Here is a 14250-nt window from a genome sequence, read left to right on the forward strand (position 1 = left end):
TTTTTCGAACTTAGAAGTTGGTGTTTTAGTGCCAATTCTTGGTGAACAATCTTGGCAACGGCATCATGTCTATTTTTGTACTCCGTGCCCGCGAATTTCTGACATCTGATAGTTTCATGTGTCGCACAGCCATAACGACAGCTATCGTCCGCCACTGAGGCATCCTTGGCGATATATTTCATGTAATTTCTTGTTGGAATCACCTGATCCTGGATGGCGAGCATGAAGCCCTCTGTCTCAGGAAACAACCTTCCGGAAGTCAACCAGTAGTTCGACGCAGATATGTCGACGTAATCAAGGTTTGCCAATCAGTTTCTGCATTTTACTTTCTGCAGAGTGTTCGACGGTTTCCAAGTGATCCTGTTGTAGCTTTAAGGATGTAGAACTATCAGTAACACAAACTACTCGATGGAGTTCTGACGAAGCAGCCTTGCTCAGGAAATATTTTCGAAGTCCTTCAATTTCCTGGGACATACGGTTGGACAAATCAACAATTCCTCTACCCCCAAGATGCGTGGCAGCTCTGTCCGTTCTATTGAGCTTTTGGGGAGATGTTCATTGTATTTAGTCAGCATCGTCCGTATTTTTCTCTGTAAAGCTGCTAAATCGGTGGTAGCCCAAGAGATGATACCAAATGAATAGCTCAGCGCCGAGCAGGCGTAAGTGTTAATCGCTTTTATCAGATTCTTGCTGTTAAGACCAGTTCTCATTATCCTTCTCAATCTTCGGGTGAAGTCCTCCGTTAATTCTTTCTTCATCTGGGTCTGATTGATTTTTCTTGCCTGTTTTATGCCTAGATACTTGTATGTGTCTCCTTCCTTTAATGCTTCAATTTCTGCACCTTCCTAGTGTTTGAAAGTACCATCTTCTATTTTTCCTCTCGTTATGTTCAGCAGTCGACATTTTTCTAGTCCAAACCTCATTTTGATGTCTTCCGAGAATCCTTCCACCATCTTCAGCATCTGTTGCATTTATTTTTTGGTAGATGCGAAGAGTTTCAAATCGTCCATGTAAAGGAGATGATTCAGTTTCATCATAGTTCTACTGCCGCTCTTGATGGAAAATCCGTAGTCCGTAGAATTCAATCTATGAGACAAGGGATTCAGGGCCATGCAGAACCACAGAGGGCTCAGCGAGTCTCCTTGGAAAATTCCGCGTCTTATTGGAATGGGTCCTGTTGTAATAGAGCAATCTGCTGCTTTCATTTGAAGACTAGTACGCCAGGGTGACATGGCGTTTTTCAGGAACTCAACAATATTGGGATCCACCTTGTAAATCTTCAAGATCGTCAAGAGCCATTCGTGAGGTATAGAATCGAATGCTTTTTTGTAGTCTATGTACGCAGCGTAAAGATTCCTCCGCTTGGAGAACGCTTGATTGCAGATAACTGCATCTATTATAAGTTGTTCTTTGCACCCTCGGCTGTCTTTGGTGCATCCTTTCTGTTGCATGGCAATGATGTTAATCCTTTCGCAATGGTTGTAAATTCGGTTTGAAATGCACCATGTGATTAATTTGTACATCGTTGGAAGACATGTGATTGGTCGGTACTTGGATGGGTCTTCTGTATTCCTTTGGTCTTTAGGTAACAGGTATGTTGTACCATGTGTAAGAAATACTGGCATTCTTTCAGGATTTTCAATGGCATCATTTATTGCGGAGGTCAATTTGTCATGCATGATCCAAAGTTTCTTGATCCAGAAGTTCTGTAATCCATCTGGCCCAGGTGTTTTCCAGTTGTGTAGTCCTCTGATAGCTGATTTCACTTCTTCAATTGTGATCATGAAATGCTGCATCGGCTCATATTTTATAGCTTCAGATTTTTCATCATCCGTCCGGTATCTCCATTGAACTGAGGTTTCGTTGATAATTGTTCGGTCCAGAATTGTTCAATGGTTTCCTTTGGTGGTAACTTTCCATTTTCTCCATCCGGCGATGTGAGTGACCGGAAGAAAGTTTCTTCCGACTTTTCGAATGAATTATTGTCTCTTTTCCGGCTATAATTGCTTTTATATGTCCTCAGGCGTTCTGCATACAGACTTAATTTTTGCTTCAGAGTGTCGAGGCAATGGTGAGCTGTAGCATTCTCCGTCTCTCGTTCTGTGTGTGTCCTGTTTCTATCCATGATCTCTTTGGCAGCTTTCACAACCTTTCTTCCTCGTTCCCGTTCAACTACTCCGTCAGTCGTCCAATGTCTCTTCTTAGCCTTTCTGTTTTGTGTTGAAGACGTTTCTGCGCGTGTAATTTGTGTCATTTTGGACCATTGTTGTTCGTTCCGCGAATTTTTGCCCCTATGGTTTTGGCTGTCGTCAGCGCTGCACAGTAAAAAACTAGATGCAGATATTCCAATGAACTTCCGTTCTGTAGGTACTCAGGTAAAACGTCCTTATTCAAGATGTCGATTATAAGTGACAGCTTCTTGGATGTATTGAGTCGGGGAGGTGTTATTCGATGAAGAGGATCTGTCCCTTCCAGTTCGGCGAAGTATCTCCTCATGTCAGAGTCAACTTGTCGGTGGAGCTCTTCCCTATCGTCCTGGAGTTCAGGCTCACTTGGGTTGCAAGATGGACTTTCTGTATCAATGTCTTCTGGGTGTTGTTGCTCAGGCATGTGAATTTCATCAGAGGTGTTGGTGTTATTCTCTATTGCTAGCGGACGCTGAAGTTCTCGTTTAATTGCGTCGATTCGGATCGTTGGTATTAGTTCATTTCTCAGAATTACGCGGTACTGGTCTGCCACTCGTTGTTCAGTGACATTGAGATTTGGGTAGGCGTTGCAGAATTCCTCATGGAGCCTTTTCCTATAGTTGTTCGTGTTCTGCCCTAGTCCCGTGATGGAGTTATATATGCGCACAATAGTTTCATTCATGGACGTTGTCCACTTCATGCGCTTTCTAACTAACCCCGCTTGGGTGAGCACTGGCTGAATATCCTGCGCAGCACCTTCAGCGGTTCGAGTCGGCAATTGAATTGGATTCGTTGGTTGCTGTTGTTGCTTTGGAGCTGTAGCTTCTTTTGCAGCAGGAGCCCGCTTCCTCAACATCCTGCCTCCGACGTCCCGCATGCTGTCATGTCCAGCGCCGGCTCCAGACATGCCCTGATGATCCCCAGGCAGCGACTTGTTTCCGAGGCTTCTCGATATCACCATTTCCATGGGTTTGTGCTCCCCTTTCTCGGTTTGGTTGAGGGGTAGAGAAATGAGAGCAGAAAGAGCACCCCTATAAAGGATGTGGGATGTGAAAGAGAGAGGAAAAAGGGATGGGACTGCGGACAGTAGGCGTGGCTGGCTGCACCGTCTACGTCGTAACGATGGCTACCCGGCAGGCCATCTACCAGATAGCTGCCAGGCAGGCCAGACATATTATTATTATTATGACTTTAGCCTTGCGGCTTTCACACTCCTCTCCAGAGGAAAATTCACTTATCCCAGATATCTCAGATATCAAAGGGATTAAGCTCTGTTGGAACACTTTCCAGGTTTTTGGGCTCGTGGTGGTGGTCGGGTCCGGGTAGCTCCTCGCCTCCCTGCTGTAGGTTGGATTCCTGCTCCACCCGTACTTCCTGTCAGCGCAGACGGTGTTCCTCTGCATTCCCCATGTACTTGCGTACAGTTCTCGCCGTTCCGAGCAGTACCGCCTTCTGCATGACTCTATAGGTATTTTCGTCCAACTGAAGTTTCCTCAAGTTCTCCAGTAGTTTCTTCGGTATCAGGCCTGTAGATGAAATTACAATAGGGATGGTCTTGATATCTTTCAGCTTCCACTGTCTTCTGATTTGTTCCTCGAGATCTCTATATTTAGACATTTTTTCAGTGTGTCTATCTAGAAGATTGGTATTATTTGGAATTGCCACGTCGATGAATAGTGCTGTGTCCTCATCCTTATTGAGCAATATGAGGTCTGGTCTATTGTGGGTTATTTTCCGGTCTGTGAGAACAGTGCGATCCCAGTAGAGCTTGTGATGTTCGTTTTCCAGCACAGCATCTAGATGGTAATTGTAATAAGGAACTGTTAAAAATTGAGCGAAGCCCCCCTCCGACCTCTCTCTAGTCGACGCTCCTGACCAGCTCCGGTGGCCACGTATGGTACCCCGATTCGGCGGTGCGCAGTTTGAACGACGCAGCGGCCCCACTTTCCGTGTTTTTCAGAAGTGAAAAACCTACACATTTACATATTCTTAAGATTCTCTTTGTTAGCTCCGTTGAATTAACTTCGCGCTGCTATCAATGTGATTTTTTAACACCTCATTTTAAGTTCACCTCTTTTAGTTGTTCTCAATTTTTAAGTCTTCTCGCACAATCCTGGTGCTCAATTGTTCATCTCATAAGGTAAAGTAATCTCAGACTGCTCAAAATTATAAATAACACCATTTTCATGACCATTTCACTCTGAAGAAATCAGTCCACGTGCAAGAGATTCAGAATCTAGAAATAGATTCCGAATCCTTGCGAGCACTGCTCAATTAAAATGTCCACTCAACTCAACTCGAACCATCGTCGTCTCAGACCTATATATTTTATTATATTTCATAATTTATATAGATTTTCAGACTTCTCTAGACCTTCTCACATGAAAATGGGTCTGTAGCACCAGGATTGAAACTTCTCAAGGTCATCTCCATAAAATTGATATCTGATTCATTGTCTTCTCTCAATATTCTTTATTATTAGAATCAGTTTAATCATTTTTATAACAACTCTTATGATCACCTCGTTATACTTATGACTAATTCATGGTGTTGAGTTTCAGATGAATGAATCCTCATATTCTCCAGGGTGGACCCTGGATGTAGCTGTTTTTCTCAGAACAGGATATGAACACCTCAAGTTTCGTTAAGCGATCAGTGATAATGCTCGATACACCTCGACCTAGGCTCCACCCTGGAAAGTCTGCTCGAACACTCATGTCTACTCATTTGGTATGGTCTACTCTTTATAATATGTACTCTCATTGTTTCTCTTCTATATTCATTCATCGGACTCAACATGCATGTTAGTTTTCTCAGCCTTCAGCACATCTCAAAATCTACGATTAGAGATTTATTCAACTCAGTACTCTCATGACTTCTCTTAATTTATCAATTGTTTCTTTTATTTTTCTGATGAACGTTCTAATCGTGCTTACTTGTAAGCAGTCCGTCTCTGTAAATGCTGAATTCATTGATAAATTTTTGCACTCTTCAAGATCATCTCAATGTATATGAATTATACTATGTTCTTCTCATATTAATTATGATTGTCCTTTTCATTTAATTAATTATTATCGAACTTCTCATTTAATTAGAATTTATTGCCCTTTTCATAATATTTTTAATATTCTAGTGCTTCTCAAATTCATTAATTCTGTGCTTCTCATTTAACTTGTGCTACTCTTGTTCTGCTCATACCTACATTAACATTATTGATCAACTCAAATTTAATGTATCGATTTCTCGTTGATGATCAGACTTAGACATTGCAGTTTCACCTCGGGCCTATTTCTCTGTACTCTCGCGTCTTCTCTTTAAAATTCAGTATTCTAACCTCCGCGTTTTCTGATAGAAAAAGGAGGCTCTCGCAATCAATTTTCAATTGATTGCCCTATCACTGTGTAACCGTTGTGTTGATATTGAATTTATTGAACTCCTCAACGTCTAAGTTTGACATCAAGTAACTTCTCATTTGAACTGCTCTGGACCATCACATGTTTTTAATTGGATATTGTCTCTCTGAGTTTATAGATGTGGTTAATATTAGTTGCTTTTTACTGTATTAGCTTCATGCAGGTGACATATTCATTTTATGGTTGTGAATGATACTTAATAAATGTTTTTATACCATCTCCAACTCAATTATCTTTTAATACAGTCCACTACTTTTTAATTAAAAATCATAACACCCTCGATTTTTGAACATTTGGTCCTTCGAGCCGGATAGTTGGGTTGGAATTTTATCATCGTTCACTAATCATATTTCTTTTTTCTGCCGTCTCATGATATTGTGCACCTCGATCAAGAATACTTTGAGTAAGATAAATTTTTTTTTAATAAGCCTGCTCATGCCTTCATCTCCACAAGCATTCGTCCTCTCAAGGAGCCTCTCGAGCCACCTCAAAGGCCATCTCAACCGGTTGCTTCGTCCTCGTCTGCTCAGACATCTCATTACCAGTCTTCTCTGGCGACTACTCAAGTTGGTCCTCTCTCGTAATTCAACTCCTCAATTTCTAATCCTGAACGCCTCCATTACTTCAGATCTTCTATTCAGTCGACTCCTCTGAAGTAGATCTGTCGCTTGACTCTCACTGGCACACCTCACTTCCCATAGCTTGGGGAAGTCTCATTTCTCAATACGAGGACAAACATCTTCTCTTAGCTGCTCTTTGCGTGAAGATCTTCTCGATCCCTCAATGTTCATCTCAAACAAGTCCTCGTTTCTATTATGAGACCCAGCTCTAGACCAAAACTTCGCACTCTCACTATGCCGCCTCTAATATCGCCTCGTCTAGAGTGTCCTCTAAGATCTTCTCAAGCATCGTGCCTCCTCGTTTAACGGCCAAAACGGCCCCACGACCACCTCAGCCGAGCCGTCTCACTAAATTCACTTCAAGCCTCCTCATCCAAGCCTACTCAAAAGACCAGCGAAGCCAAGCCAGACACCTCGAAAAGAGCCTAAAGTGTTCAGGCAGTCATCAAAACCCCTCCAAGACAGCTCATCTCATTATCGACCGCTCATCACACCAGTCATCTCGTACAAGCAAGGCTCCTCATCGATTCTGGATCGGAACTCTCGTTCATCTCTGAAGACTTCTCAAGACAACTCAAACTTCCTCGAAGCCAATCCAAAGTCACCATCGTTGGAATTGGTGGAGCCGCCTCAAGATCAAGAGGATCAGTATTGATCACACTGAAATCTCTTCACAATCACAAAACCGTGAATATAAATGCTCATATCTTGTCATCTCCATTTACTAATCTACCATCTTTCAATTGTTGCACACGACCACGCTTGCCTCACCTCGACAATTTGAAGCTCGCCGATCCAGAGTTCTACACCTCAAGGCAAATCGACATCATATTGGGTGCTGATGTCTATGGTTCCATCATTCTTCCTCAACTCCGACAAGGGCCAGATGGGTCAACTCCAACAGCTCAGCTCTCGATCTTTGGATGGTTGGTCCTAGGTCCAATATGCCCTCATCAAGAGGTCTGCTCAAGTGTGTCTCCTCAATACCATGCCACTCAAGAATTTGACCTTCAAAGCCTTCTCGAAAAGTTCTGGGAACAAGAAGAAGTCAAGTCCACCTCCGTAAGTCACCTCACTGCTGACGAGCAGGAATGCGAAGACCACTTCAAGACCACTCACTCTCGACTTCCTTCTGGACGATACATGGTAAGACTCCCATTAAAATCATCATCTAATCTTTTGGGATCTTCCAGACAACGTGCCTTCCGATGCCTCCAAGGACAATTTCGCAAGTTCGAGGGAAACCAAGAATATTGCCAGCTCTACAAGGACTTCCTCACTGAATACGAACAACTCAAGCACATGAAGAAGGCTCCCTCAGACATCTCGCATCCCAGATACTATTTGCCGCATCATGGAATTCTCAAACCAGACAGCTCCTCCACCAAATTGCGAGTAGTGTTCAATGGTTCCAGTCCCACCTCAACAGGCCTCTCACTGAACGACATCATGCACACAGGAGCGAAACTTCAGTTAGATGTGATTGATGTATTGTTCTGGGTACGTCGCTTTAAATTTGTGTTTTCCACAGACATCACGAAGATGTACAGAGAGATCATGGTGCATCCAGACGATTGGGATCTCCAATGCATTCTCTGGCGAAACTCAGAAGATGAGATAGCGACGTACCACCTCACCACCGTCACCTATGGAACCAAGGCTGCTCCTTTCTTGGCCATTCGAGTCCTCCTCCAGCTCATCGAAGATGAAGGTCACAAGTATCCACTCGCCATTCCACCACTCACCAAAGGTCGCTATGTTGATGATATCTATGGTGGTTCAGACACGAAAGAAGAACTCTCAGAAATCGCTATCGACCTGAAAAATCTCTGCATGGCGGGCGGCCTCCCCTTAGCAAAGTGGCAATCGAACTCTCCTAGTACGCTCAAGATGGTAACCGAGGAAGAAATGATACCATCGCCGATCTCATTTGACGACTGTCCTACTTCAACGAAACTTCTAGGCCTACTCTGGTATCCTCAAGAGGATTACTTCTCATTCAAGATCAACTCAAGCTCATCTGGGTCTGTGGTAACTAAACGTACTATGTTATCTCATATCGCTCAACTCTTTGATCCACTTGGTTTAGTATCCCCTGTCACGATCAAGGCCAAAATGTTGTTGCAGGAACTTTGGCTCCAGAAACTGTCATGGGACGAACCACTGTCACCTCAACTCACAGAAAGATGGTGCAACATCAGAGAAGATCTCAAATCATTGGTCAATGTACGATCTCCTCGCTGGGTAGGCACCCAAGAAAATACTACCATAGAACTTCACGGCTTCTCTGATGCTTCTCAACTTGCCATGGCAGCAGTCCTCTATCTCGTAGTCCGCTCACCGTCCACAGGATCCAAAGTCACATTGCGCTGCTCGAAAACAAAAGTAACGCCTTTTAGCTGGAGAGCTAGTGAACCCTGGGAGTAACGGTCTCCCTGTAAGGTTAGAAATTTGTATACTTACGATTTATGACATGCTAAGAGCAATAGCCATGACCTGGCAGGCGTCAGCCCTGCACGTCATCAGCCCTTCTATTTTTTGGACTGTTAAGTAAATTGAGTTTCAAAACTTGTTTCTGTAAATTCGAAAATTTCATAGGATAAAGTTTATTTATTGTACATCTTAAAAAAATTGACAGGCGATTACAATAAGCAGAAGTATATGACAGATCAATTAGAAAACGTACAGTTGATGAGGTAAAATAAACTTTATCCTGTATATTTAAAATTTTTATATGTTTTCAAGTAAACGTCTCAGAGTAAATATGTACAATGCCAGGCGGTTTTGAACAGCATAAGACCTTGACAGTCGAGGGGACAGCTGCTAAGGGCGTGCAAATAAGAAAAATTGTGCAGTGATATTGTGCATTGTTCTACTTAATATTAACATTTCACTAAATAGTGTGCAAGATGGAATTGGAACACGTGGTTTGTGTGATTTGTAACGAAGACACTGACGAAAAAACTGTACGATTTACAGAGACTACGTTGAATAAAAGTAACTCAATATTGAAAATAAGAAAAGACAATAATATAAAATTTAAAGATATTTCTTTGCCAGAGGAAATTAACGCAAATACTGGTTACCATGTAAAATTTTATGAAAACTTTCTTGCTGTGATGAAAAAATATCGCACAAGTGAATCATCAACTTCTTCAAATCTACCAGCATCATCATCAGGTATTTTTTATGAACTTCTATATTTTTTACTAGGCTTTATTCTTTAATTGTAACTATATTTTTGATTTTATTAAGTGGTACAAATTTTATCATTATTAAATATATATTAAATGGAAATTATTCATAATAATGGTACTGTAACAATAATTATATTAATGTGCAAATCACGATTTATTAATTATTATTGACGGAAATAAAAATAATTACGTAAAAATAAAAATTATAATTAATTATTAAATATGAATATCTCAATGGCTTTTTTTTATAGAAATGACATCGACAAACTTAGAAACAGTGACAGTAGCCCCTCCAATAGCTACTGAAGAAAGCGGATCATCAACATCTGCTGAAGTGCCCGTTACTAAAACTAGCCATGCTGATAGGCTATGTGTGTTTTGTCGAAATAAATATAAACGAGTGAAAGGGCGGTACCAACCTCTTCACTCGTCAGAAAGAGCAAGTTTGATGCAAGTTTTGAAAGAATTTGGCGAAAATAATGAATTTTATGAAAAAGTTAGCGCAGATTTAAGCCCATTGATTTTTTATCATAATAGCTGTCGAACAATTGCCATATATACTTTACAAGAACAAGCGAAGACAAAATCACCACCGAAGAAGACTTGGAAATATTTTCACAAACTGGCTTTTGATGAAATGCAAATTTTTATCAGCGAGGAAATAATAAATAAAAAAAGGATATTTTCATTCACATACTTATGTAAATGATACTTTGAATTATTACAAGGAATACTCGAGGAAAATGATGAAGATGTTGATGTTAATTTTAGTATCCAGCGGTTTGAAGCTAAATTGTTACAGAATTACGATGAAATTACAATTATCATTTACTGTATGCGTTCATGTAACATATCTTATTAGCACGCCCTTAGCAGCTGTCCCCTCGCCTGTCAAGGTCTTATGCTGTTCAAAACCGCCTGGCATTGTACTTATTTACTCTGAGACGTTTACTTGAAAACATATAAAAATTTTAAGTATACAGGATAAAGTTTATTTTACCTCATCAACTGTACGTTTTCTAATTGATCTGTCATATACTTTTGCTTATTGTAATCGCCTGTCAATTTTTTTTTAAGATGTACAATAAATGAACTTTATCCTATTAAATTTTCAAATTTACAGAAACAAGTTCTGAAACTCAATTTACTTAACAGTCCAAAAAATAAAGGGGCTGATGACGTGCAGGGCTGACGCCTGCCAGGTCATGGCTATTGCTCTTAGCATGTCATAAATCGTAAGTATACAAATTTCTAACCTTACAGGGAGACCGTTACTCCCAGGGTTCACTAGCTCTTGGACTATTTGAAACGCCTCACAATCCCGCGACTCGAACTCACAGCATCTCTCATCTTGGCCAAGTTAACTAATTATGCTCATCGTGTTTTAGATACACAGATACACTCAACGACTTTGTGGACGGACTCAACAGTCTCTCTCACGTGGATCACATCTCACCCAGCTCGCTGGAAGGACTTTGTTCGAAACAGGGTAGAGCTCATCCAAGAACTAACTCCAGGTGCACAATGGAGATACGTTTCCGGCAAGGAAAATCTAGCGGACTGTGCTTCTCGTGGCTTCTCGTCATCTCAACTACTGAACAGCACTCTATGGTGGACGGGACCACCATGGATTTCCAAGTCACCAGATTCCTGGCCCAATCGTCAGCCGGCAACGACAATTGACCCCGAATCTGAGCAAGACCCACCAAGAACCTCCTCACGGCCGTAACTCAAGACTACTCGTGGGATCTTATATACAGGTATTCTTCTCTCAATAAACTGTTAAGAATCACCTCTCTTTGTTTAAGAGTCCTCGCCCGACTCAGACACTCCTCAACTCTGAACTTCTCAACTCCGCTCACCTCAACTGACTTGGAAAAATCAAGGATCTATTGGATCAAGGCTACTCAACAAGTGTATTTTCCTCAAGAACTCAAGGCTCTTCAAAATGGTACTGCTCTGTCATCCTCGCATGTGTTCAGTAGACTCACGGCGTTCATCGACCATGAAGGTGTCATTCGTGTAGGCGGACGAATCACCAACGCTCTATTAGACACAGATAGCAAGCATCCTGCAACAATTCCTCGAGCTTCTCAATAGACTTCTCTGATTATAGATTCTGCTCACAAACGAATACTCCTCGGAGGTACACAACTCACACTGTCCACCATCCGACAACAATATTGGATCATTGGAAGAAGAGCCCCAGTGAAATCCCACATCCTGAAGTGTGTTGTATGTGCAAGGCAACGAGGTATAAGAGCTCAACAACTCATGGGACAATCACCAGAACAACGTGTCAGACCATCTCGTCCCTTTCTCATCAATGACGAGCGATTACCTCCCTGTAAGTGGCCATTAGGGCGAGTAATGACCATGCACGCAGGGTACCCTCAAGACCTCCACGTCCACTCTAACCAGACCAATCTCGAAGAAAGCAATTCTACCAGTCAACTCTTCAGACGAAGCAACCAAGAAGGAATTTCAACCTCTCTAGTCATCTCGATAACTAACGCTGTTAGTTATGGCGGGCGGAATGTTAAAAATTGAGCGAAGCCCCCCTCCGACCTCTCTCTAGTCGACGCTCCTGACCAGCTCCGGTGGCCACGTATGGTACCCCGACTCGGCGGTGCGCTGGTTGAACGACGCAGCGGCCCCACTTTCCGTGTTTTTCAGAAGTGAAAAACCTACACATTTACATATTCTTAAGATTCTCTTCGTTAGCTCCGTTGAATTAACTTCGCGCTGCTATCAATGTGATTTTGTAACACCTCATTTTAAGTTCACCTCTTTTAGTTGTTCTCAATTTTTAAGTCTTCTCGCACAATCCTGGTGCTCAATTGTTCATCTCATAAGGTAAAGTAATCTCAGACTGCTCAAAATTATAAATTACACCATTTTCATGACCATTTCACTCTGAAGAAATTAGTCCACGTGCAAGAGATTCAGAATCTAGAAATAGATTCTGAATCCTTGCGAGCACTGCTCAATTGAAAAGTCCACTCAACTCAACTCGAACCATTGTCGTCTCAGACCTATATATTTTATTATATTTCATAATTTATATAGATTTTCAGACTTCTCTAGATCTTCTCACATGAAAATGGGTATGTAGCACCAGGATTGAAACTTCTCAAGGTCATCTCCATAAAATTGATATCTGATTCATTGTCTTCTCTTAATATTCTTTATAATTAGAATCAGTTTAATCATTTTTATAACAACTCTTATGATCACCTCGTTATACATATGACTAATTCATGGTGTTGAGTTTCAGATGAATAAATCCTCATATTCTCCAGGGTGGACCCTGGATGTTGCTGTTTTTCTCAGAAAAGGATATGAACACCTCAAGTTTCGTTAAGCGATCAGTGATAATGCTCGATACACCTCGACCTAGGCTCCACCCTGGAAAGTCTGCTCGAACACTCATGTCTACTCATTTACTATGGTCTACTCTTTATAATATGTACTCTCATTGTTTCTCTTCTATATTCATTCATCGGACTCAACATGCATGTTAGTTTTCTCAGCCTTCAGCACATCTCAAAATCTACGATTAGAGATTTATTCAACTCAGTACTCTCATGACTTCTCTTAATTTATCAATTGTTCCTTTTATTTTTCTGATGAACGTTCTAATCGTGCTTACTTGTAAGCAGTTCGTCTCTGTAAATGCTGAATTCATTGATAAATTTTTGCACTCTTCAAGATCATCTCAATGTATATGAATTATACTATGTTCTTCTCATATTAATTATGATTGTCCTTTTCATTAAATTAATTATTATCGAACTTCTCATTTAATTAGAATTTATTGCCGTTTTTATATTATTTTTAATATTCTAGTGCTTCTCAAATTCATTAATTCTGTGCTTCTCATTTAACTTGTGCTACTCTTGTTCTGCTCATACTTACATTAACATTATTGATCAACTCAAATTTAATGTATCGATTTCTCGTTGATGATCAGACTTAGACATTGCAGTTTCACCTCGGGCCTATTTCTCTGTACTCTCGCGTCTTCTCTTTAAAATTCAGTACTCTGACCTTCGCGTTTTCTGATAGAAAAAGGAGGCTCTCGCAATCAATTTTCAATTGATTGCCCTATCACTGTGTAACCGTTGTGTTGATATTGAATTTATTGAACTCCTCAACGTCTAAGTCTGACATCAAGTGACTTCTCATTTGAACTGCTCTGGACCATCCCTTGTTTTTAATTGGATATTGTCTCTCTGAGTTTATAGATGTGGTTAATATTAGTTGCTTTTTACTGTATTAGCTTCATGCCGGTGACATATTCATTTTATGGTTGTGAATGATACTTAATAAATGTTTTTATACCATCTCCAACTCAATTATCTTTTAATACAGTCCACTACTCTTTAATTAAAAATCATAACACCCTCGATTTTTGAACAGGAACCTTTTTCAAACTTAGGAGTTGATATTTTAGTGTCAATTCTTGGTGAAGAATCTTGGAAACGGCATCACGTCTATTTTTGTACTCCGTGCCCGCGAACTTCTGACATCCCCCGGTGATGTGTTGGATAGTTTCATGTGTCGCACAGCCATAACGACAGCTATCGTCAGCCACTGAGGCATCCTTGGCGATGTACTTCATGTAATTTCTTGTTGGAATCACCTGATCCTGGATGGCGAGCATGAAGCCCTCTGTCTCAGGAAACAACCTTCCGGAAGTCAACCAATAGTTCGACGCAGATATGTCGACGTAATCATGGTTGACCTCATTCTGGTGCCTCCCATGCAAAGGTTTGCCAATCAGTTTCTGCATTTTACTTTCTGCAGAGTGTTCGACGGTTTCCAAGTATTA

At 41.1% G+C, this 14250-nt stretch overlaps 2 protein-coding genes across 2 annotated transcripts in view; one reads left to right on the forward strand and one right to left on the reverse strand.

Moving 5' to 3' along the window:
* LOC123317502 overlaps positions 1-14250 on the reverse strand; it is a 46291-nt gene that overhangs the window by 4580 nt on the left and 27461 nt on the right. The gene's annotated exons all lie outside the window — the stretch shown is intronic.
* LOC123317501 lies at positions 7265-8601 on the forward strand. The gene is made up of 2 exons (XM_044904072.1): positions 7265-8426; positions 8462-8601. The coding sequence occupies exons 1-2, from the start codon at positions 7363-7365 to the stop codon at positions 8508-8510; spliced, it is 1113 nt and encodes a 370-aa protein (XP_044760007.1). The 5' UTR covers positions 7265-7362; the 3' UTR covers positions 8511-8601.

Source organism: Coccinella septempunctata, chromosome 7, assembly GCF_907165205.1.
Source record: "Coccinella septempunctata chromosome 7, icCocSept1.1, whole genome shotgun sequence".
Taxonomy (NCBI): Eukaryota; Metazoa; Arthropoda; class Insecta; order Coleoptera; family Coccinellidae; genus Coccinella; species Coccinella septempunctata.

Bases quoted from the DNA above. Each gene is read 5' to 3' on its own strand.
- LOC123317501 (XM_044904072.1), top strand. From the start codon at position 7,363: ATGGTAAGACTCCCATTAAAATCATCATCTAATCTTTTGGGATCTTCC. The intron at 8,427-8,461 runs TCTCAAATCATT...GATCTCCTCGCT, and splicing joins TGGTGCAACATCAGAGAAGA to GGGTAGGCACCCAAGAAAAT.